The 24,310-nt window shown below is 33.3% G+C and overlaps 1 protein-coding gene across 2 annotated transcripts in view; it reads right to left on the reverse strand.

Annotated features, from left to right (window-relative positions):
- Positions 1-752: 752 nt before the first annotated feature.
- Positions 753-24,310, reverse strand: part of tgs1 (trimethylguanosine synthase 1) — a 32,210-nt gene continuing 8,652 nt past the window's right edge. For both annotated transcript variants that reach the window (XM_051128535.1, XM_051128529.1), the window contains exons 6-13: positions 22,570-22,656; positions 22,302-22,479; positions 17,289-17,610; positions 16,975-17,139; positions 4,026-4,169; positions 2,258-2,476; positions 1,980-2,056; positions 753-1,106 (exon numbers count right to left, since the gene is read on the reverse strand). In XM_051128535.1, the coding sequence (XP_050984492.1) occupies positions 993-1,106; positions 1,980-2,056; positions 2,258-2,476; positions 4,026-4,169; positions 16,975-17,139; positions 17,289-17,610; positions 22,302-22,479; positions 22,570-22,656 (1,306 nt within the window). In that variant the 3' untranslated portion in view covers positions 753-992. The remainder of the gene's footprint in view (positions 1,107-1,979; positions 2,057-2,257; positions 2,477-4,025; positions 4,170-16,974; positions 17,140-17,288; positions 17,611-22,301; positions 22,480-22,569; positions 22,657-24,310) is intronic.

Genomic DNA, 24,310 nt, shown 5'->3' on the forward strand with positions numbered 1-24,310 from the left:
TCCGGTGATATATTAGGCTAATATCTTAATTAATACCCCTCATACACATCTTTACCACCTGTTAACTTTAGTTTGTCAAAATATTGCGCCCTTCCCTGCTTACTAAGTCCTTCTCTATACGATTTAGGAGCTTCCACATGTTTTTTCTGTGGTTTAAACAGCATAAATTAGTATAACAACATACTCAGTTGTACATTAACTGTGCAATCCATGCTGTTGTTTACATCCGAGTATCTCCAATATGGCCGCACATCTGGGTAACTGACCAAATCGTGATGCGAGTGCAAACCCTTTCTGAATGCGTAAGTCTCGTCCAACTAGAGCGCAGTGCTTTACATTTCCGGTCTCTGGTGTTTCTAGTCAAATTAACATTTTCCGATAATATAACGTTGAACCTGCGCACATTTTTATATTTAGATATACTGGAAAAGTTTCATCTCAGTCAATCGTTTTTACCCCGTTTAACATGGATTTCTTTGGAGACGCGAAAGCACCCAAATGGAAGTTAGAATACATGATGGTGCGGTTCATCAGTTACTCAAGTGGCTGGAAGGCGACCAGTTACCAGTGGAAACCCACAGGGTCCATTACAGTTTCCATTAAAACCAATACAAGTTCCACTGTAACCAGTAAAACCATTAGAAATTTTGGACAGCGTGTTTTTTCAGCAGGATAGTTATATGGCACAAACTTGCATAATACTATAATTCTATACAGCACTGAGAGACAGAGAGAGAATTTTAAAACTTCCGTTGTTTCTTCAAATGAATTTAATAGGTAAATATCAATGCTGAAAAAAACATAGATCTACGTTAAAATAAACATTAAACTAGCAGCATCACAGGTACACATAAAACGTACATTTTATGTAAAATTCATCATTAATGGCTTTACAAAACCGTAAATGGCAGGTCATGTATACAAGTACAATTTAAGTGCAATAAATACCCATAACAAATGACCATAAAAGAATTACAAAAAAATGAAAGGATTTATGTTTTTGACTTAATTAAGTTGCCAAAGTATGCAGTAATTGTTTTCAGTTTGTTGTTCAGAAAGTTCTGCTCCACTTCCACCTTCCCACCTGGGCCAGCGAGAGACGCGATCTATATAGAGTGAAAGACGGAAAGAGGGAGGGGTATGAAGAGAAAGAGGAAGAAGCAAAGAGGCAGAGCAGGTGTGAGATACCATCACAGGAACGTGGTCATTAGTTGCCAATATCAACATGTCTGTGTAATATAAACATAGTATCTTGGTTTAGGGGAAAAATGTTGTTGAATTCAATCACAAGAAAATCACATGACTACATAGTACTCAACAGTTACGGGCAAAAGGCCATGATGTATTTACTTTAGATATTAGTGCAGAAATTTGCTACAGTCATACACAGAATACTCCGGAAAGTAGTGTGGTTTCAAAAGGTGCAACCACACCACACCAGACACAGCAAGACCTTTCAGAGAAATCAAAAACCATCACACAGCTGCAATTGACAGATATCATATGCACTGAAATAAAACCTAGTGTACACAGTTAACAAACGCTCTCAGTGAAAAAACTCAATTTCTGATTGAATATGATTTCAGTGAATGGACTTTGGCATTAAGTTTATCTTGAGTTGCCTGATATGAGTCAATAAATATTAGACAGCAAGTATTAACCGAAACTAGATATATAGCTGAGAATAAGTACAACAACCATGTGTACTAATATTAAAATGCTAAGAAGGATGATCCATGTGACTAATCAGATGACTTCATAGTCAGTGACCTGCGGCCAACATGAAAACCATTATTAAACCCTGTCAAATTAAAATTAGAGTTTGATGGCTTTGTTGTTAACACTTAGGTCATTTGGTAGTGTACACCCCTCCCCACACACAATATAAATAACTTTCAGCAAGAAAATGTTTGTAAAGCCATATATAAGAAAATAGATGATAAAAGTAAATGATTTTTGTAGGGAAACAAAAGTGTTACCTGTTCCATGTCTGCGTTTCGAGGAAGAAAATAGACAATATTGTCCGAAATCATTTTTGACAACCTGAAAATTTCAAATGTATAGATAGTTAAGGAAGTTAGAGTGGGCGATTTGAAGCACCTTGACCACTAACATTAGAAAGTATATCATTACTTCCACAAAGAGGGTTGATGTGAAAAAGGACTGAACCTTCTATTCTAAGTTCTAATGAAAACCTCATTTGAACTGGAAGACACACCGTCTAGAATAAAAGTACAGAGTGTAAGGCTGAAAGGATATCCATCAGGAGTGATCATGGTCTTGATGTTGAAGACGTCAGCACTGAGGTACTCTGGTCCTCCCCACGGGGGACTGAGGAAAACCATGTCTCCTCGCAGGCGCGGAGCCAACTGCAGGAAGTCTCCTTGCACAAAATCTATCCGGTGCGCCACGCCGTACACTTCTGCGTTGTGATGTGCCAGAGCCAGCCGTATGGGGTCGATATCGATGGCGATCACTGGATTTCAGGAGGAGGAAAACGAATTCACTTACAAAAGGGTCAGTGACAAACAAGAGTGGCCATGATAAAGGAAAAAAATAAATAAAAACCTAGTTTAAAATGAATGTGCCAAGTTTAGCATTGTACTTTTGTATTCATGGTAGTTTTGAACCTCTTTTATACAATTTTCAAGAAAGTTTTAATTTATTTTAGTGCTGTGCAACGATTAATCTATTTATTATGTATATATAAATACACGCATTCAGTATATATTTTGAAAATATTTACATGTATACATTTTTATTGATAGAATTAATATTACATATAAATATATTTACTATATAGACGTTTTTTACTTAAATATATCCATGCATGTGTGTGTATTTATATATACATACATATTGACAGTACACACACACATTTTGTAAACAAACTTTCATTTTGGATGTGATTAATCACAATTAATCATTGCACAGCACTAATTTATATAATTTATTGATTTTATTTTAAGATTTTCATCAAGTATTAACATATTTATTTTACACTTTGTAAATATACACTACTGTTTAAAAGTTTAGGGACAGTAAGATCTTTTTTTAAACAATACTTTTATTAAACAAGGACTCATTAAATTGATCAAAAGTGACAGTAAAGATGTTGTTAGTGTTACAAAAATATATTTTAAATAGATTAAATAAACAGCTTTGGCATCAAAGGTATAAATTACATACAGTTATATCAGTATATATATATATATATATATATATATATATTTTTTAAATATATATGTACACACATTTTTTTTTTATACATTTTATATATACAGTGCCTTGCGAAAGTATTCATACCCCTTATTTTTTTTCACATTTTAATACCCATACCCCTTAATTTTTTTTTTTTTTTTACATTTTTCACATATACACCATAATGACAAAGAAAAAACAAGTTTTAACATTTTTGCTAATTTATTAAAAATAAAAAACTTAAATCATTCCATTGCATAAGTATTCAAACCTATCTGGGACAGCTGAAATTTAGCTCAGGGGCATTCTTATTGCTTATAGATGTTACTACAGTTAAAGTGAAGATAACCTGTGGCAAATTCAATTGAATAAATATGATTTGGAAAGACACACATATTAACAAAAGGTCTAACAGATGAATTGTATCAGAGCAAAAACCAAGCCCTGAGGTTAAAAAAAAAAAAAAAAAAAAAGAGCTCAGATAGGACTGCATCAAACCACACAACTGGGGAAGAGTTCAGAATAAATTCTGCTGCATGAAAGTTCAGTTTGTTTGTTTGTTTTTTTAAATACATTTACAAAGTTGTGACAATTCTGTTTTTGCTTTGTCATCACGGTGTAGGGAGTGTAGATAGATGTGGGGTAATAAAGTAATTTAAAGCAGTTTAACATAAGGCAGCAACATAAAATGTGAAAAAATGAAAGGGTATGAATATTTTCGCAAAGCACTTTATATATAGTGGTTTCTTAAGACAATGCAAACCTGTATATTAGTGTTAGCATGGTAGAATGTGTTGACATGGCAGTGTGAAATGCAACTGTACCTCTTTTACCAGTAAGGGCAAACTGAATAGCATTGCCACCCACACCACAGAAGGCATCGATAATGAGCTCCGTGCTGAAGCTGTCCTGCACCCTCAGAGCGATGTGCTCTGCTATCTTCTCAGGAGTCACTGAGAACCAGCCCTCTGTGGACACAACAGTCACAGGTTATGCACATCAACATTCAAATTAGAAGCAAAAGGCTTTTATCAGTTCATGCTTTTTTGCCCCCATCTCAAAAAAAAAGTAAGATTAAGAGAATATTCAAATTATGGTTAAACCTAAATGCACTTTTAACACAAAAATTGATTTTTTTGATACTTCTTCCACCAGAGGGAGTCTGCAGTTTCTATTTGGAGAGCTGAAGCATGGCTCTGCTTACGTCAAAGACTGTGTCTCTCCCTCTAAATATATAGCTTTGCTCCATATTAGGAGGAGCCTCTGTTGACAAAAGGATAAGCTTTTTTTATTTTATCCATTCAAAATATCAGCAATCATCCCTGATGCCAGAAAACCATGTATTTTCTAAGAGAAGCTGTACAAAATCATACAGTGTTTTCAAGATGCGATGACCTTAAAGCATGCTCTCTCTCTACCTCCACGCAGTTCATCATTCTTGAAAGCTGTGACACTTTAAAACATGGCATCGGATTGCTGGATCTTCATCTTTTTAAGGTGTTACATGTGTGAGAGAGCTGAGGCAGAAGCAGTCAGAGAGCACAGAGAGAGTGGAGTTTAACAGAGCATGTCCTCCTGTGATTCTGTGGAGACCAACACCATCTGCTTTTAGCCTCTACAAACGCATCTCTGTTTTTCCGCCTCTCGTATTTTTCTCTCCGCTGAGAATAGAACACCTGCTAAAGTAACAATCACTGGTCTGGAGCAACCACGTTCAGCACTTCCTGTTTACAGTGTGAGGTCCGGACTATGGGCGGCACCAAGAGCCCGTCAAGAACAGGTGCCCCCGAGTAAAGAGAACTTGCTTTTCTAAGCACATATCCAGTAAGTGCTACCTTAAATTTGCATAACAAGCTCACAAAAAAAAGACCAAACCTTACAGGAAAACACAGTGTCAACACTAAACAACTATATTAGTGTCATTCCATAACTGCTGTAACATTTCTAACTGAAAACATTTTAAAACTGAAACATCCCACATTAAACCTATGCTATCTTAGTACTAGTAAAATATCCAGTAATGCCACTGACAAATAGCATTGTTAAATCTGTTTTCAGGAGAGAGATTTTACTGTTGGTTTTGGTACTGCAAAACCAACTATTACATTGATCTTGATATCATTTATCAGTACATATCAGGGGCATTTCCTCAGAGGAAGCAAGTAAGGCAGTGCCTTCTCAACATATCTGATGAGAAAAAATAAAACACCACCAATATTACAAAATACAACATTAAAAAATGTATAAATCTCTTGTTTTTCTAAAGAAACATTGTCTGATATTATTGTGTTCACATGATGATATGAAACGATAGGTTTTCTGGGCAAAGTGTAGTTTTTACTATGCATTTAAACTTTTTATTGCAACATAAAACGTCTTTAAAGTTGTGTTGTGTTGTCTGCTTTGGCACAGTATCTGTACAACGAAATAAAATCAAAAGCACAATACGGCTTTATCCATTTATTAAGTCTTTTATCGCTGTGCATTTCAAAGCGAAGCACGCACTTCGTTCAGGCAATCAGCTCGTGATCCGTTGTTTTCCGCGCCTCAGAACAGCTTTGTTCACAGTTAATGAAGTGAACTAATTTATCGCATGTACAGCGAGTTTTGCGCACATTTAGAACACAACGGCCACCAGTTATGCTTTATTTTTGCGGCAGATGATTTCTGCTTTCACTGAAGCTGGTGTTTTCTGTTTAAATAAAAGCTCTACTGCTGTTTCAGTCAAAATAAAAGCTTAGAAGTGCAGTATTAATTGCTGACAGCTAGCAGTTTAAATAGGTTATGTTACTGCAGTCCAAATTCAAAATATCTATTTTGAGTGTAGAAATTAGGAAATAAGTGTTGTAATTTTGTACTGTAGTGTAAAGCAGAAATAATATACCTATTAAATATTAATTTTCATTTATTTTACAGTACAATTGTTACAATATATGGCTATTACTGTCATTGTATTAACAATATAATATAAATTTGTTATTATATTTTTTTGGCTTCCTAGAATACCAGTGTAAATATAATTTAGTTCATATATATGTTTTCAACACAGAGTGCAAATGGCTGTGCATTTATTTGTGTTGTTAACTCAATGGGAGCGAAATGAAACTGTCTGAACCCAAAATTGACTCTCTCCCCTCGTCCCCCTCCGCTCCGCAGTGCACCACGCCCACTTTTGAAGCATTTTTTAAAACTGTGGTGAGAACTAACCAGTGCTGAAACAGGAGGGTTTCATGACCCTTTAAAGTGCATTAGATAGAATGATTTAACTTTAAAATATACAAAATTTTCATTTGTCCTTCCAAAATAAGACTTAAAATGTCATAAAAACATAACCTTTGGGAGTTTTTAGTGAGTAATCAGCTTGGTGAAACTGAAGGTAAATCTCTGTGTCTGTGACCAATATTTACTGAGCTCTGGTGACTGATGATTTGAAAAACTCAAAAATAGTTACAAAAATAACTATTAAAAAGAATAGCTGAACATAAGTTCACAAATAAAATACACTGATTAAATTGTTACTGCCTTGAGTTATTATTTTAATACATGTAAAATGCTAAAAAAACACGTACTTGAGATTCATACTTGTACTGTAAAAAATGACAGTGAATTTAATGGTAAAAACCTGTAAATGCTACAGTAAAAAACAGTTAAATGGTTAACAGTAAAAGACCGTAAAAATTTACAGTGAAAAAATGTAAATTGACACTCCCAAAATTCCCAGTCACATTTTTTTAAATTTGATCTTTTTTTGTTGTTGTTGAGACAAAACAACTTCTTAGTTTTCTCTTAGAAGTTTTGTACATTAGGGTTGTATGTTACATCTAATGTTGTTAAATTTATAGCATTATTTAAGTTTCATGTGTTACCATGATGGTGTTTAGTGTTTGTGATGTGATTTTCTACTTTTGGTGATGATCAGTGTATTACAAAGGTACAAAACAGATTTCAGTACTTCTATAGGTCGGTACATTAACATTATATCAGTTAATGAAATTATGGTATTCACCTGTAAATTTAAATGAAAACCGTAAAATGTAAAACATTGCTACCGTATTTTTTACGGTAAAATTCCGGCAACCACAGCTGCCGTTTTTACCATAAATTTTACAGATTTTTTTTTTTTTTTAAAGTGTGACTTTTAATAAATAGAATATTGATTAATGTAAGTAATATTTATTTAACCAAAAAATTTTGATTTGGAAAAAAAAAAAAAAAAAAAAAAAAAACTTTGAGGCCTCCTCATTTCAGAACACCACACACCACGGATAAAAATAAATGTACAACAAACTAAAAATGACATTTCAGAAACAGACAGACATTTCCTGAAAAATAAGACATTTCAGAAACTGTTACTTTTTATGTTTTTATATTGTATTATTGTTAACACTACTGACATAAAAATTTATGAGAATTGTTTTGAGGTAAATTATTAAATTCTTTTTATTTACATTATTAAATACTGTTCATTAATTTTAACCATTTAATTCACTTTGATCTTTGATATATTTACTTTGATATACGGAATGATTGTATTGCCTTTACTCAGCTGAATTATGCAATAATATGCCTATTTTCATGCTTTTAAGATTCTTACCTAAAATAACCAACAAGTAGAAATTAAAATGATTTATACCTCCCCAAGTTACAATTGAATTGGTGTAAAACTGTAGTTTTCTATAGGGAAACAATAGGCTTTTGAATGGACTTTTTTCCCCATTCAAATTAAAAAGTACAACAAGTACTGAAAGACTGAAAACAACTGTGCCTAGACGGATTCCTGTAAGATTTAGAAAACAGAAACAAGTGCATTTACTTTAAGTCACATTCCTGGTCATATTAAGCACAATTCACTAGAACAAAAAAAAAAAAAAAAAAAAAAACCTTGCCTATATCAGGAAACGTTTTTCTTTTCTTTGTGGCTCCAGACTACAGGTTGATGTTAACAAATGGATAACCAAAATTTTTTCCTGGTTCAACGTCTAGTTCCACATTATAGAATTAATATGGTTTGTGAATATAATTTCATGTTGACTTTGAATCTTTAATCTCTCCTGCCTCTAAAGTGGTAATGCATGCCAGTGCCCAGTGCCCTTTAAAGTCACATGCTAATAATAATAAAAAAAAAAAAAAAAAAAAAAAAAAAAAAAAAAAAACACTCAAAATTTCCTCATTCCATTTAAAAGTCTGCCTCTTGACTGGCATAATGTTGACGTCATAGCTGTGTTTGTTGTCTGGCTCCTCTCAGTGGGTATCACAGTAGTAAAAAGAAAATTTTGCATCTCTGTAGCCCTGAGGTAATCCCCCTCCTCTCTAGGGTGGGAGTGCAGGAGATACACAATTCAGCCCACGCTCTTGATCTACCCCTCGCTCTCCTCTGTCCAATCAGGCAGTGCTAAAGGAAAAGAGGCTCACTGTGGCTATGGGCTACTGCCTCTGTTGACATGAATAAGTGAATAGATACGAGGCTCTGATCTCACTTTCAAACAGAATTCCAGATGCTTAGTGAAAGAGTTATGATCCGAAAGTGAGAGAGACGTATAAAAACACATTAGTCATGGTACTTGGGAGAATTCAAATAGAAATCCGCCATCCATGAGGGGAGATTTTCTAATCCCAAATAACGGGACCTTTCATAGTACCAGAAGGAAAACCGTTTGACATTTGGTGCTGATTATAAGGCATCTTTCCCAAGATCGACCTTATTAAAAACTAAATCCTAACCCAGTACTATGGTCATCTCATAAAATTTAACAAGGAAAGTGACTTCATAGAAAGAAAATCTTTAACATAAAAACTATTTTTTTACAATTTCTGGAAAAAATGTTAGTGGTACTGTAGCAAAAGTCACCAACACAAAGCTGCGCTGCTGCAGCTGGTTCCAAGTAGGGCTGGGCGATAATATAATTTTCCTCGATAAAACGATATGAAGAGTTCGATAAATGCTCGATATAATTTTTATGTGCCAAAAGCGGAATGAAACAGCGCAACTCATTTGAATCGCGCCACACGGACCGTTTATCTGCTGGTGCTGCGCGAGCTCACTAGAGAAGATGCATTTACAATGTCATGCGAGCACTAAACAGCGCTGTGAGATCCAGTATGAAACACCTGAATTCAGCGATGAACACAAATGACTTTGTGATTCAAACTAGTTTAAAGCTGTGTAAAGCATCGCCATCATTTACCATGGATTTACTGTAGTAACACTCACTGCACCATGGCATTGTGGCAGCAATGTGGGATATTCACATTGAATTTTATTACAGGAGTAATGGTATATAATTATAGTATGTATGTATTTGTGATTAAGCTCTAGCATGTGTGCATTTATACTTAATGTTTTTAGACTACTGTTTTTCATACAAATAGGCTACCTATAAAACCATGTAGTTATATTTTTACCATGATATTGAGTTACCTTTGTGTGGTTTTAACTGTTTATCATTTAAAATGTATGCTTGCTACTATGGGAGATCAATGTTTAATTACCCCCAAAAAAAAAAAAAAAAAAAACTGGGTCAGAATAAATTTAACCATGTACAACTAAGGTTGCTACAATTTTATCAGATGTTACTTATTGATAATGAACAAAAATGTACCTCTGCATCCTCAAGCTACTATCAAATGTGCATTTCAAAGAGACAAAAAAGGTCACATTAATATTATTATTATCATTATCAGACAACTCAAACCTGTTTCTTGATTTGAAACAGTATAACTCATTAGAGCACGCAGAAATTAATTTTTCTATTTAGATATTTATTTTGTTAAGGAAAATTAATGGTCTGGTTTCTACAACTTTCACTTTGGAGCAAAAATCTGACTTTAAACTTGAAAGAAATAAGATTTGACATTTATCGTGATAATTATTGATATCGACTGATATGAAAACAGCCCATGCCAGAAACCTAACTAAATGCACAAAAAAACAAACAAAAAAAAAAAAAAAAAAAAAAAAAAAAAAAAAAAATCCAATATCCCCTTTAAGATTTAAGAGAATATATCTTCAATACAAGATTAACTCATTATTTCTTAAATCAGATCTTTTCTATTTTTTTAAAGGTAAATAACACTTGTATGGCTTAATATAAAGTAAATGATGTGTCTTACTGAAATATAAAGTAGAAAACCCATGAAAGATTTGTTATTTAAAGGTGTCATGACATGAGAAATTAAATTTGCCTTGATCTTTTGACACATAAGAGGTTTTTGTACCATTACAACATCTGTGAGTTTTATATCTTAAAACCTCCTTATCATAAAGTATTTCATAATGCTTTGTCTGGAAATGACCATTTTATTTTGAGTATGCTGTCAAAACAAAACAAGCCTGCAATAGTGAGGGGGCGTTGATACTGTTTTCTATGCAATGACGTTAGCAAATCATAAGAGCGGCAGATTCCTGAAAAGCCTTAAAGGAGAAGTTCATTTCCAGAACAAAAATTTGCAGATAATTTACTCACCCCCTTGTCATCCAAGATGTTCATGTCTTTCTTTCGTTAGTCTTAAAGAAATTCTGTTTTTTGAAGAAAACATTTCAGGATTTCTCTCCACATAGTGGGCTTCAATAGTGCCCCCAAGTTTGAATTTCCAAAATGCAGTATTAAATGAAGCTTCAAATGGCTACCAACCAGTGGTTATCAACTCCAGTGCCCACTGCTCTGCACATTTTGTATGTTTCTGAATCTGACACACTCACTTCAGTTCATGGATCTTTCTCCTAACAACTGATGATCTGAATCAGGTGTGTTAAATGAGGGAGACATTCAAAATGGGCCTCGAGGACTGGAGTTGAGAACCACTGCTCTAAACAATCCCAGCCGAAGAAAAAAGGTCTTATCTAGCGAAACGATCGGTCAGTTTCAAAACAAATTGACAATTTATATACTCTTCAACCTCAAATGCTCATCTTGTCTAGCTCTACGTGAACTCTGTGTATTCCGGTTCATGACAGTTCATGACAGGGTATGTCAAAAATTCCCGTCTTGTTTTCTTCTTCAACATCAAAATCGCAGTTTTACTTTTTTTTTTCGTAAAGGGCGTTTGATGTTCTTTGCATGTTCACCTTAACAACACTGGGTCGGTACTTCTGCAGCGATGTAGGACGATTTTTAAGTTGGGGAAGAAACTGAGATGGGAGTTTTTCGACATACCATAACTATATTGACCGCATTGAACCGGAAAAAAAAAACAGTTTATGCAGAGCTAGACAAGATGAGCATTTGAGGTCAAAAAATATATACATTGTCAATTTGTTTTGAAAATGACAGATCGTTTTCCTAGACAAGACTCTTCTTACTCAGCTGGGATCATTTAGAGCCATTTGAAGTTGCATTTAAACTGCATTTTGGAAGTTTAAACTTGGGGGCACCACTAATGTCCACTATTTGGAAATAATTCCTGAATTTTTTTTTTTTTACTCAACAAACAATTTCTTATCGACTGAAGAAAGATAGACAGTAACATCTTGGATAACAAGGAGGTGAGTAAATTATCTGTAGATTTTTGTTCTGGAAGTGAACTACTCCTTTAAAGAACCCGTCCCTTAAAAACAGCCCATTTCTGAGAGATGTTCAGAATGAAAATGGAAAAAAAATATTTTTCCACATATTTATTTATGACATAATAAGTAAACATCAAGGAACATATTACAATAATAAAAAAAAAAAAACATGCCATGACCCCTTTAAAAAAAATCGACACTGTTTTATATATATTTAATGTAAGCAACATTTTTCGATAACGTGAAATGTAAATGCTTGCAAATAAAATGGTTACACTCTGTGAGCTACTAGCGCTTCCTGTTGCTATTTTTACAGTAACTCGCAACTCGGAAAATAAAATACTGATACAACTGCCACATCTACTGAAAGAGCCTACAGTTGGCGATGGCTATAAGCGTAGGCTTAAATCAAATCCTGTACCTTCGATTTCCCCCACAAAGAGTCTAAACACCCCCTGATATTGAGTGAAATCTGCGCTGAGAAACTCCCTCAGTGGCTGTGGTGTCATGACAAGCGTCTGCTTCTTTACATCCTGCCAGGATGGCATCTAGCATGTCTTGTCTCTGCCATTTGAAAGCTCTTTCAGTAGCTGTGGTCTACCAAAAGCCTCAAAAAACATCAGGGCTAAAGTGGAAAGAACAAAGACGCAGGTCTTTAGGAAGTTTTATTCGTCCACAGGCATCTTCCCATTCTTGTCTTGATTTACACTGCTTCTCTTGTTGCCCTTCAACTGAAAGTTACAACCAAAAGCCGCACAATGTGGCATCGTGTCATTATTTTATTTTCCAAGTTAGAGTACAACCATATTACGTCACTGAAAAAACGATGCCCCAAATAGTTTGAAATATGTATAAAACAATGTAGATTTTTAAAAATAACAAATCTTTTATGGGTTTTCTACGACATATTTCAGAAAGAGACATCATTTAAATGGTAAATGATATAAATGGTATATCAAAAATATAAATGGTAAAAAAGACCAGATGGTAAAAATGGTAAAAAGACCAAGTATAAAAGAATGTGCAGCTAAATAAAATTCCTTTTACAAGAAAAAATTAGACAAGCAAAAAGCGATTAACAAGCAGGTTAATGTTTAGCTTAACACACTGTCCATTAAAAGAGTGACCCACTTTGTAGGCGGCAGTGGGGAGGAGAATACAGGTAAAGCACCAGAGCTAAAGGTTGTCATTCCTCCGAGGCTGAGCACTCTATTTGTGCAAAGCGTAGCGTGGGGAAAGAAAAGAGTGCTCTCCTGAGCGCTCTAAAAGCTGCCTGCTGCCTTGCTCTCACTTGCTCCCTCTCGCTCGCTCCCCGTCTCCCTCCCTTTTTTTCTGGTCTGACGCAGGAGGTATGAGGGGCTCCGTGTCTAGCGTCAGCACACACACTGCAGACAGAGCCGGCGCAGCCAGACAGCCCACACCTTCAGCTGCTACATCCTCACAATGACATCTCAACACTGACATCATACTTTGCCCCTCAGTTCTCAGCGTATCCCTCTATTTGTTAAAGTCACCGGTTTTACTGTGAATGATTTACTGGTGTATGTTATTCCAAAAAACCCCAAAAAACTTACAGGGCCACTTACAGAGGCTGTGCAGGCTACAAGTTTATGTATACCCAAATAGCTATTTGGTTCATTTCACTATCCTACTATCCCTTTTTCCAGACACTGAGAAAAATTAGGGCTGGGTGATATATTGAATATTCATAATATTTTAGCAGTTTTCTTTGGGAATATAAAATTAAACACTGTGACAATGATTTAATGCGCTTATTTGACCATTTGCCCATTTATTAAAAAAAGTTTTACTAGTTTGTGGCCCCTTCTATTCTCTAAACACCAGTAGTAGGGAGGTTTGCAATTAATCTATTTATAACTCAATTCTTTTGTGTCATCATTAAAGTACGACAGTGTTTTAGTGTCACATTTAAAAAAAAAATAATAATAATTATAATAAGATTACAAAATCTTTCGACTTTATTCTCCAAAAATGTTAACTTTATTCTCAAAACATTTCAACTTTATTGAAAAAATATTTTGACTTTATTCTCTCCAAAAATTTAGACTTTATTCTCAAAACATTTCAACTTTATTGAAAAAATATTTTGACTTTATTCTCATTAAAGTACGACAGTGTTTTAGTGCCACATTTAAAAAAAAAAATAATAATAATTATAATAAGATTACAAAATTAAAGTCATAATATTTCGAGAATAAAGTTGAAATTATGAGAATAAAGTCGAAATATTAAGATAAAGTCGAATTATTTTGAAAAAATCAATATTACGAGAATAAAGTCAAAATATTTTGAGAATAGTCAAAATTATGAGAATAAAGTTGAAATATTTTAGCAATAAAGTCAAGATGTTGAGAATAAAGTCAGTGTTTCGAGAATAATTCAAAATTACGAGAATAAAGTCGAAGTGTTTTCAGAATAAAGTCTAAATGTTTTAAAAATAACGTCAAAATATTTAGAGAATAATGTCAAAATTATGAGAATTAATTCATAGCAATTATGCGCAATAAGCAAATGGCCCAGATTGGGAGCACCAGGGGATTTTCTAAAGTCTCAGATTTCAAAATGTGTCAGATTCATATCGCAATACAAACAGTATGTCTATTACAATGTGTTTTTCACACTCTTTAATGTGGCGTGACAGATCGCTGTATTCACTTCAGTTTAAGCGGCATGTGAATCAGTCATCTTTCCGATTACAATGAGACATTTGTTTCATTAAATTAGGCTTTTTTCCTGTTCCTACTGATGTTCTTTTACGTTTATATCATGCTGTGAACTTGAAATCAAGAGGAAAAACACATTTATAATTTGTATTTCGTGATAAAACTGACAACAGAATTTTAAAGCTGAGCTGTGTTATATTAAAAGCAACAAAGCACAAAATTATTGTGATTACTGGGTGGCTGGTGCACTACAAATAATAAATGGAAGATGTTAAATATGTCCAATCATTTACTGTATTATACCATGAATATACAGCTTGTACATAGTCACTTAACATTATATACCAAAGAAAAGACAACAATATAACGTATGTTAACGAGTTGGAGTCACTTCAACCTTTAGAATGTTGTATTGTTGTTTTTAATTAAACACAGGTGAGGAATGAAAGATTTGATGCCACAGACGTTTCTGCGGAGTAGGTGGTGTTTTCACAAAATGAACAAAATGTCTCATTGTAATCGAAAAGATGAGTGATTCACATGAATAGCTACAGCGATCTGTCCCGCCACAAGCATTTAAATAATGTTTTTGAGCATCAAAATCATTATTAACATTATGCATTATTGTAAGACACATTGTTTGTATTCCACTATAAAACTGACAGATTTTGAAAGCCGAGACTTATGTTAAAAGTACCGAAAGCACAAAGCTTATTGCTATTATTGGGTGGCTGGCACACTACAAACAACAAATGCAATCGAAAACGTGAAATATTATTTTTAAGCATACTGTCCCTGCGAGTATGACGACACATGGTATGACTTCTGCTAATAATCCCACATATGTTTAAATAAATTCCTGGCAACTTCTCCCGCTGCTCCCAATCCGGGCCATTTGTATGCACAGGCTATACTCTCAAAAAATTATAAATTTAATTGCAACGATTTTAATTCTCATGATTTTTAAAACATTTCAACTTTATTGAAAAAATATTTTCGTCTTTATTCTCCAAACATTTCAACATTATTCTCGTAATTTCAATTTTATTCTCAAAAGTTTTTGACTTTATTCTAAAAAAATTTTGAATTCTTGAAATATTTAGACTTTATTCCCGAAAAAATTTCAACTTTATTCTCAAAACATTTCGACTTTATTGAAAAAATCTTTTGACTTTATTCTCCCAAATTTTTAACTTTATTCTCAAAACATTTCAACTTTATTGAAAAAACATTTCGACTTTATTGAAAAAATCTTTTGACTTTATTCTCCAAAAATTTCGACATTATTCTCGTAATTTCAACTTTATTCTCAAAACTTTTTGACTTTATTCTCAAAACATTTCAAATTCTCAAAACATTTCGACTTTATTGAAAAAATATTTTGACTTTATTCTCCAAAAATTTAGACTTTATTCTCAAAACATTTCGACTTTATTGAAAAAATATTTTGACTTTATTCTCCAAAAATTTAGACTTTATTCTCAAAACATTTCGACTTTATTGAAAAAATCTTTTGACTTTATTCTCCAAAAATTTCAACATTATCCTCAAAATATTACAATTTCAATCTCGTAATTTTTTTTTTTTTTTTTTTTTTTTCCCCGTGGTACTAAAATACCATTGTTTTAAAGAGACAGTTCACCCCAAAATAAAAATTCTGTCATTAATTACTCACTCTCATGTCGTTTCAAACCAGTGTGTTTGTTTATTTCATTCTCAATGCCATTCCACCATCCATGGCTATATTCATGGCAAGAATCACTAATCCAATACACAAATCTGTTATACAAAGACTATATTGGGGGGGACAATTTGGAATTCAATTTACCTAACCTGCACTTCTTTGGGCTGTGGGAGGAAATCGGAGTACCCGGAGTAAACCCCCGCTGACGCAGGGAGAACATGCTTCAAACCAATGAGCCGTTCGTTCATCTTTGGAACACAAATTTAGATATTTTTGATGAAATCTGAGAGCTTTCTGACCCTGTACAGGCAGCAACGCAACTTCCAAGTTCAAGACTCAAAAAGGTATTAAGGACATTGTTAAAATAGTCCATGTGACATCAGTGGTTCAACTTTAATTTTATGTCGGCGCCGATAGCCTTGTGGGCAGTGCGCCGACATACAGCGTTGTTGTGCTACGGGTGTCCCGAGTTTAAAACCCGAGGACCTTTCCCGATCCCGACCCTTTCTCTCTCTCCCACTTCGCTTCCTGTCCTGTATGATCTGTCCTATCATAATAATGGCAAGAATGCCAAAAATAAATCTTTAACAAAAAAAAAAAAATTATAATAATTAATTTTATGAATCTACAAGAAATCAACAAAAATAACGACTTTATTCAACAATTTCCTCTCTTCCGTGTCAGTCTTCGCACGTTCACGAGAGTACACGACGTATGCATCTATATCATCCAGCTTTATGAAGAATAATTAATTTTTAGTTCAATAGGTTGGTTGTCTTTGTAATTTTCCACTAACGCTGCAGCACTGAAGTTGCTTTGGATAAAAGAATTTTCTAATTAAAAAAAATGCAACAAATTCATTAATTGCCTAAAATGAAGATGGTGGCTTTGTGCTGACTCACCATGGTCAAGTTTGATGCCCTCATCGAACCTGGAAAACAGACGGTAGCGCTGTGCCCAGTACTTGGCCAGCTCAGGTTCTGCTGCAATCTCCGGTGGCATCTCCACATCCTTTCTCCTCTTCCTGTTCCTTCTCTTGTTCTTTTTAAAGGGCTGCACGCTCTTTGCTGGGAAAGGCAACAGTATGATTACGTCAAATTGCCTTGAACGGCAAATGAGAAGCCTAACTGTGTTAATGGTTGGCTTGTATGTTACAGAAGCACAGACTGTGATTATCTCATTTGTATCATGTAAAAGCAGGGCGCTAAATACTGACCTCCCTCAGCATCCTCAGGAGCGTCAGGGAGTAAGAAGTCAGGGACGTCCAAGGGCTGCAGCTCTCCTCGGGGATCTGAATCGCTGTCCTGTCTCTCTTCTGGCTCTGGCTGAATGTTCTGTTGATGTTTCGCAGTTTTTTCACATATTCTGCTGAGCTGAGGAGTCTTCTCACACTCCGGTTCATTTGTTTTTTTCTTGTCTTCCTTCAGTGTAGGCAGACTTGCATCTTCTGCTCTCTCACACGGCTCAGTCAGGGCTTCAGGCATGGAGGCCTCCTCAGAGTCAGCATCAGTTTGAACCTTCTGAAGGAAACTTTGGACCTGTGCGTGTTTGAGAGAATATAGGGCTTGTATAGGAAGGAACAAACTGAAATACTGCACACCACAGTCTAATCACCAGTTATATGAGGCACAGTTTGTTCATAAAGCTGCTTTGGAACAATATTTATTACTAAAAGGACTATGGCAATTAAATCCAAATGGAAATTATTTTTATATTGTATATTTGGAGAGTAATGTTGTGAAATATTGTTACAATTTAAAACTGCTGTTTTCTATTTAATTAGTTTTTTAAAGTGTAATTTGTTAAAAAAAAAAGAAATAAAATAAAATAAAAGGAAAAAATAAAATTAAAAAGGAAATTAAATAAAAAAATGAAATGAAAAAAATGAAATGAAATAAAATGTAATAAAATGAAATGAAATAAAGTAAAGTAAAATAAAATTAAAATAATTATTTACTGTCATTTTGTTTACTGTCAAGATCGAATGGAACAAAATAAAAGGAAAGAAAATTAAATTAAATTGAGAAATAAAATGAAAAAAAAAAAAAATTCATTAAAATAAAATACAATGAAATAAAATAAAATAAAATGAAATGAAAAAAAAAAATGAAACAAAACAAAACAAAACAAAAAACAAAACCACTCACTAGTAATACTGATACTACCCAGTATTACAGAGTTTGGGGTCAGAAAGATTTTTATTTATTTATTTATTTATTTATTTATTATTTTAGAAATAAATACATTTACTTAGCTAGGATGCATTTAATTGATCATAAGTGACTGTAGAGACATTTATAATGTTCAAAAAGATTTCTGTTTCAAATACAGTTTTTTTACTTTCTATCTAAATCAGTCACAATTTTGAAATAATAATTGAAATGAAAAAAATGAAATAAAATAAAATACTGAAATGAAGTAAAATAAACTTAAAAAATAAAAAAACAATAAAATAAAATAAACTGAAATGAAAAATAAAATTAAATAAAATAAAAAATGTAAAAGAGAAATGAAATAAAATGAAAAAAAGAAAAACTAATAAAAAATTAAAATAAAATGAAAAAGGAAATGAAACAAAAGTAAAATGGAACAAAATTATATAAAATGAAAAAATGAAATGAAACAAACTGAAATCAAAATAACATGAAATAAAATCAATGAAAAAAAAATGCAAAATTAAATGAAATAAACTGAAATGAAATAAAATGAAAAAAATAGCCTTTATTTGAAATAGAAATCTTCTATTCTAAGTGCTGTATGTACAATCTTTACTGTCATTTTGTTTTATCAATTTAACGTGTCCTTGCTGAATAAAAGCACTCATTTCTTTATTAAAAAAGAGAGAGAGAAAAAAAAAAAAACAGGAAACAGTTCCTCACAAATAGGGGACCTCAAATTTGGGGTCCTTGGAATGTATTTATTTATTTTACTGCTTTATCTCCACCAAAGGCTTTTTTTCATCAGTGTAGTTTGAAATAAAAGTATAAAAGTTGCAGACATAAGCTTCTTACATTAAAATAAAAACTACATCATTTAATCTGATGGGTCTCTGGCAAACTCAGCCTTAGCAGGCATCGATAAAAGCAGCAGAACTGCAAGCCTCAATGTGATAAAGGAAGCCCCAACAAAGTCTTGTTTAGGCATCCAGCCTGAAAAGATGCTAGTGATAATGTCTGATGCAGTGAAGTTTTCATCCTCTACCAGATCAATTTGTGCTACAGAGAAATCAATTCCAGAGCACTGCAGTAAATTGGTCTAGTCTCTTCACTGGCTAAAATCCAGCCTTACATGAAACCGAAGCTGGCTGCTGAGAGTCTGGCATTAAACTCAGAAATCCACCTTGAAAAAGTGCACTGATAAGATGACTAGATGCTCTGGTTTGAAAACAACAATTCATCTCTTTTCTTCTTGAATATTCAACATGCCAGTGATGAAGACCAAGCGTTTGAAGCCGTCCTGTGTGGGTTTGACAGCCGGGAACGTGTGTGTTAGTGTCAGGGGTGAGACTGCGGGTTAGAGCGGCTCTGTCTGTCTGACGGGAGCCGACAGCGCACGGTAAGCAGGTGCTGCGTGACAGCGCTGTGATGGGGTGGGGGGTTGGTAGATGAAGCGGCTCTGTGCAGACTGCATAAAGTGTCAGCTTCACCGCTCCTGCTGGCTCTATGCCCACTCTCTACCCCATTCTCCTCTCACGCACAAACTCAGAACAATTTACACTGTGCTTCACTGATCCGTAGTAAGGCGACGAGAATGACACATCTTACACGAAAGCACACAAAATCCACGTGTCAATAAAACCTCAGGGAACAACGCAAACATGCGCATTTCATCATTCGGTTAAAGTACCGTTGTTGAAGACCACAAAGCTGACTGCCCAGTGGTACAGAGGAGCTGAAGCATGAGGGACTAACTGCGTAATAAAAAAGGAGAACATCCTCCCTCAAAAGAGTCTCTAAAAACCAAATTACTGATAAAAAAAACTGAAATTAAATAAAAAAAAATGAAATAAAATGAAATGGAAAAATAAAATGACAACAAATGAAATGAAACAAACAAAATCTAATGAAACAAAATAAAAGGAAACAAAATTAAATTGAATTAAATTACATTAAATGAAGAAATAAAACGAAATGAAACAAACTTTAAATTAAATTAAAAAATAAATTAAATTAAATACGATGAAATAAAACAAAATGAAACAAAATGAAATTGCATTAAATAAAACAACATAGAATAAAATGAAAGGAAAAAAATTAAATAAAACAAAACAAAACAAAACAAAACCACTCACTAGTAATAATGATACAAGTTTGGGGTCAGAAAGATTTTATTTATTTATTTATTTTGTATTATTATTATTATTATTATTATTTTATTATTAAAAAAATACTCAGCAATTTTAAATATTGATGATAATAATAATAATAAATGTTTATTGAAATCTAAAAAAATATATACATTTAATTAGCTAGGATGCCTTTAATTGATCATAAGTGACTGTAGTGACATTTATAATGTTCTAAAAGATTTCTGTTGCAAATACAGGCTGTTGTTTTACTTTCTATCTAAATCAGTCACAATGTTGGACAATAAAAATAAATAAATAAGTTAATAAAAGAAAAGAAAAGAAAAAGAAAAAGAAATAAAATAAAACAAAACGAAAAAATGAAATGAAACAAAATGAAATCAAATAAAATCAAATAAAATGAAATAAAAAAAAAATAATTAAATTAAAATAAACGAAAAAGACTTTTATTTATGTATTTTATTGTATTTTTAATTGAAAGAATTAATACATTTTCTAGCTAGGATGCCTTTAATTGATCATAAGTGACTATACAAATTATAATGTTTAAAAAGATTTTGTGTTTCAAATACAGGCTGTTGTCTTACTTTCTATTCAACAAAGATTCCTGAAAAAAAATCTAATTACAGCCCTCCATCCCCCCCACCCCTCCCCCCCCCAAAAAAAAAAAATAAAAATAATAAAACTAAATTTGAAATTAAATTGAAATTTGAATTAAATTGAAAATGAAATTAAATAAAACAAAAGAAATGCAATAAAATAAAAATCAACTGAAATTAAATGACATCAAATAAAATGAAATCAACTAAAAAAAATGAAAAAAATGAAATGAAATAAATTAAATTAAATGGAAAAACATGAAATGAAACAAAATGAAATAAAACAAAATAAAACAACACTTAAAACTATAAATAAAATATATATAAAAATATGTTTTTAATAAATACTTATTTGTTTATTTATTTATTTATTTTTAAAGAAATGAAAATATTTACTAGCTAGGATGCCTTTAATTGATCATAAGTGACTGCACAAACATTTATAATGTTCAAAAAGATTTCTGTTTCAAATACAGAAACAGATTCCTGAAAAAAAAAAAAAAAAAAAAAATCACAATTTTCAAAAATAAATACATAAATAAACAAAATAAAATAAATATAAACATAAATAAATAATTCAATAAATGCATGAATGAATGAATGCATGAATAAATCAGCAGAAAAAGAGCACCAAAACAGTAAATCTGATTGATTTCTAAAGGATCATATGACACTGAAATGTGTGAAAATTCAGCTTTGCCATCAGAGGAATACATTTGAAAATATATTAAAATATAAAACAGGTACTTTAAATTGTAATATTTCACCATGTTACGGTTTTGACTGTACTTGTATCAAGTACTTGTGGCCTAAGTAAGCATAAGAGACTTCTTTTTTTAAAAAACATTTTAAAATCATACTAAGTTTGAATGGTAGTGTATCTGAACCGTGAATCGCCCATTTCCAGCAGGTTTTAATGTAAACAGTCACTTGTTTTATGTTAAAGTAAACAAGAGGCACAACATTTTTTTTTTACCATTATCAGCTCTGAGCAATAGGCCTTGCAATTATTGCACTTAATTTATTTCTTTGCTTGTAATCAGTGAGAAATACTTAAAGCTAAATGCCAGTTTTAATTAATTTTGTTCTTAGAAATACATTTAAACTTTTAAAATGAAGAAGTGCGTTCATTAGATTACCGCATCCCAAAAGCTATTAAGTCTAATCTACTCACTGCAGCTCTAACATTCAAACTTGTCTTCGGCTGACCTGATGCAACTGGCAAATTAAGACAAAACAAAAGAAGCAGAAACTTTTGGGAGGCATTTTTTAGGTGAATTATTTCTTCAAAAACTAAATGCACACAAAGCAAAAAACAGCTTACTTTCTGAAGGACTTTGCTGATCTTTGGCTTTGCAGTTTGTGGTCCATCATCAGTAAAGAAGATGTGCTTGTTGATTTTGCAGGCTGCTTTTTTTCTTTCCTCATGAGGCTTTTTGTTCTCTTCGCTCCTGCCCGAGTATGAAGCTTGGCCTTGTTTCAGCTTTACAACGCTGTCAAACCTGCCAAGACAAAAAGCATTTGAATGTTAACGGAGGCCTAATTGTTTTTAGCGCAGTAATGGTGTGTCTAGGCTCTGTCTGGGATCTTACTTGGGCTGTGGACCACGTCTCAAGCCGAGAGCATCCCACACCTCCTCATCTGGCACCTCGGCAAGCTCCTCAACATCCAGCTCATGACTGTAAAGAGAGCAGCCATTTAAACAGCACTGTATTACATAATCTTATATAATGTGCATTTGTATAAGAAAAATATCCATATTTAAAACGTGTAATATCTAGCTTCTGCTAACTGTTCAGAAGGCCTTTATTAAACCCCTGGAGCCATGTGGAGTACTTTTTATGATGGATGGATGCACTTTATTTTGCTTCAAAATCTCAACACCCATTCACTGCCATTATAAAGCTTGGAAGAGCCAGGAAATTGTTTTAATGTAACTCTGACTGTATTCGTCTGAAAGAAGAAAGTCAAATACACCTAGGATGGCTTGAAGGTGAGTAAATCATGGGGTAATTTTCTTTTCTTTTTTTGTAGAATTTTGCAGCTTGACAACCCCTGGTCACTAAACTAAAATTATGGCAAGAGTAGTGTAACAATTATTAAACTTTTTGTGTACCATATATAAAAAAAAAATGACAACAAATGGATTTGGAAATACTTAAAGCCGTCATAACATGGATTTTTTTAATTATTTTTATATGTTCCTTGAGGTTTACTTGTATGTTAATAAAGTGTTTTGCACAAAAACAAAAAACAAACAAAAAAGATTATTTTCAATCCTCATTCTGACCTTTGTTGCCAGATTGGATGGACGATTTCCACCCCAAAATCCTACAAAAACCTGCTCACTCCAACAAAAAAAAAACACCCAAAACTGTCAAAATAATGTGACAGAATATTGTCCTGTCAATCAAGGTTGATAAGGACCATTTCTAACTCCTTAAAACTAAATAATGATGACAAAATAATATAACTATAGATACATTTTCCAAGTAAATGGATCAAATCATGGCAAATATATTAAGAGAGAATTACCAAATATGATTAAAATATTTGGATGAGCGTTTGAGGTTAAAAAGTATATAAATTGTATTGTTTTTTTTTAAATTACCGATCATTTTGCTAGATAAGACCTTTTTTCCTCAGCTGGGATTGTTTAGAGCCATTTGAAGCTGCGGTTAACTGCATTTCGCAGTTAAGCTCCTTTAGGTCCAGCAGCTTTCAAGGCTGTCTGGGCTGTTTTAAAAATAAAAGTCCGGACTCAGATGTTTAGTTTGATTAATTTATCCAACTGGGCTCTGCTTTCGAAGTTGCAGTGATATTACAGGCTTTGTCTCATCTCTTTCCACAGGTGTGATTCACGTTTTTTTTTTTTAGAGTTGAGTCGCTCTCCCACTCTTTACCGTGTAACTTATTTGACATTGTGATCACTTGAATATACAGTTATACATTCAAATATCATAATTCAGCTATACATTCAAAATCTGATTGTTATCGCGCTAAAAACCTGTCACTTCAGCATCAGCATCGGCTGACTTCGCAGTATGTGTGCATGTGTTTAGTTAAGTCATGGTGACTGATTAGATGCCCCCCCAAACCAGCCCGCCCAAGCCCATTTTTACTTCTCACTTCTGCTGTAGGTGAAGCTGGATCACGAATGATTTGCGCGAACATAGACGCATTTATGTAGATTGGGAGGCGCATTCCCTTCACAAACAAACGTAATCTACTGCATCTTCAGCGGCTCAGATGTCGGGAGTAAATGACGACCACTATGTTCATTATTACATCCAGCAACACAACACCTCAATCGCTCAATCTGAGATATTCTTG

The sequence above is a fragment of the Labeo rohita genome, chromosome 2, assembly GCF_022985175.1.
Source record: "Labeo rohita strain BAU-BD-2019 chromosome 2, IGBB_LRoh.1.0, whole genome shotgun sequence".
Classification (NCBI taxonomy): Eukaryota; Metazoa; Chordata; class Actinopteri; order Cypriniformes; family Cyprinidae; genus Labeo; species Labeo rohita.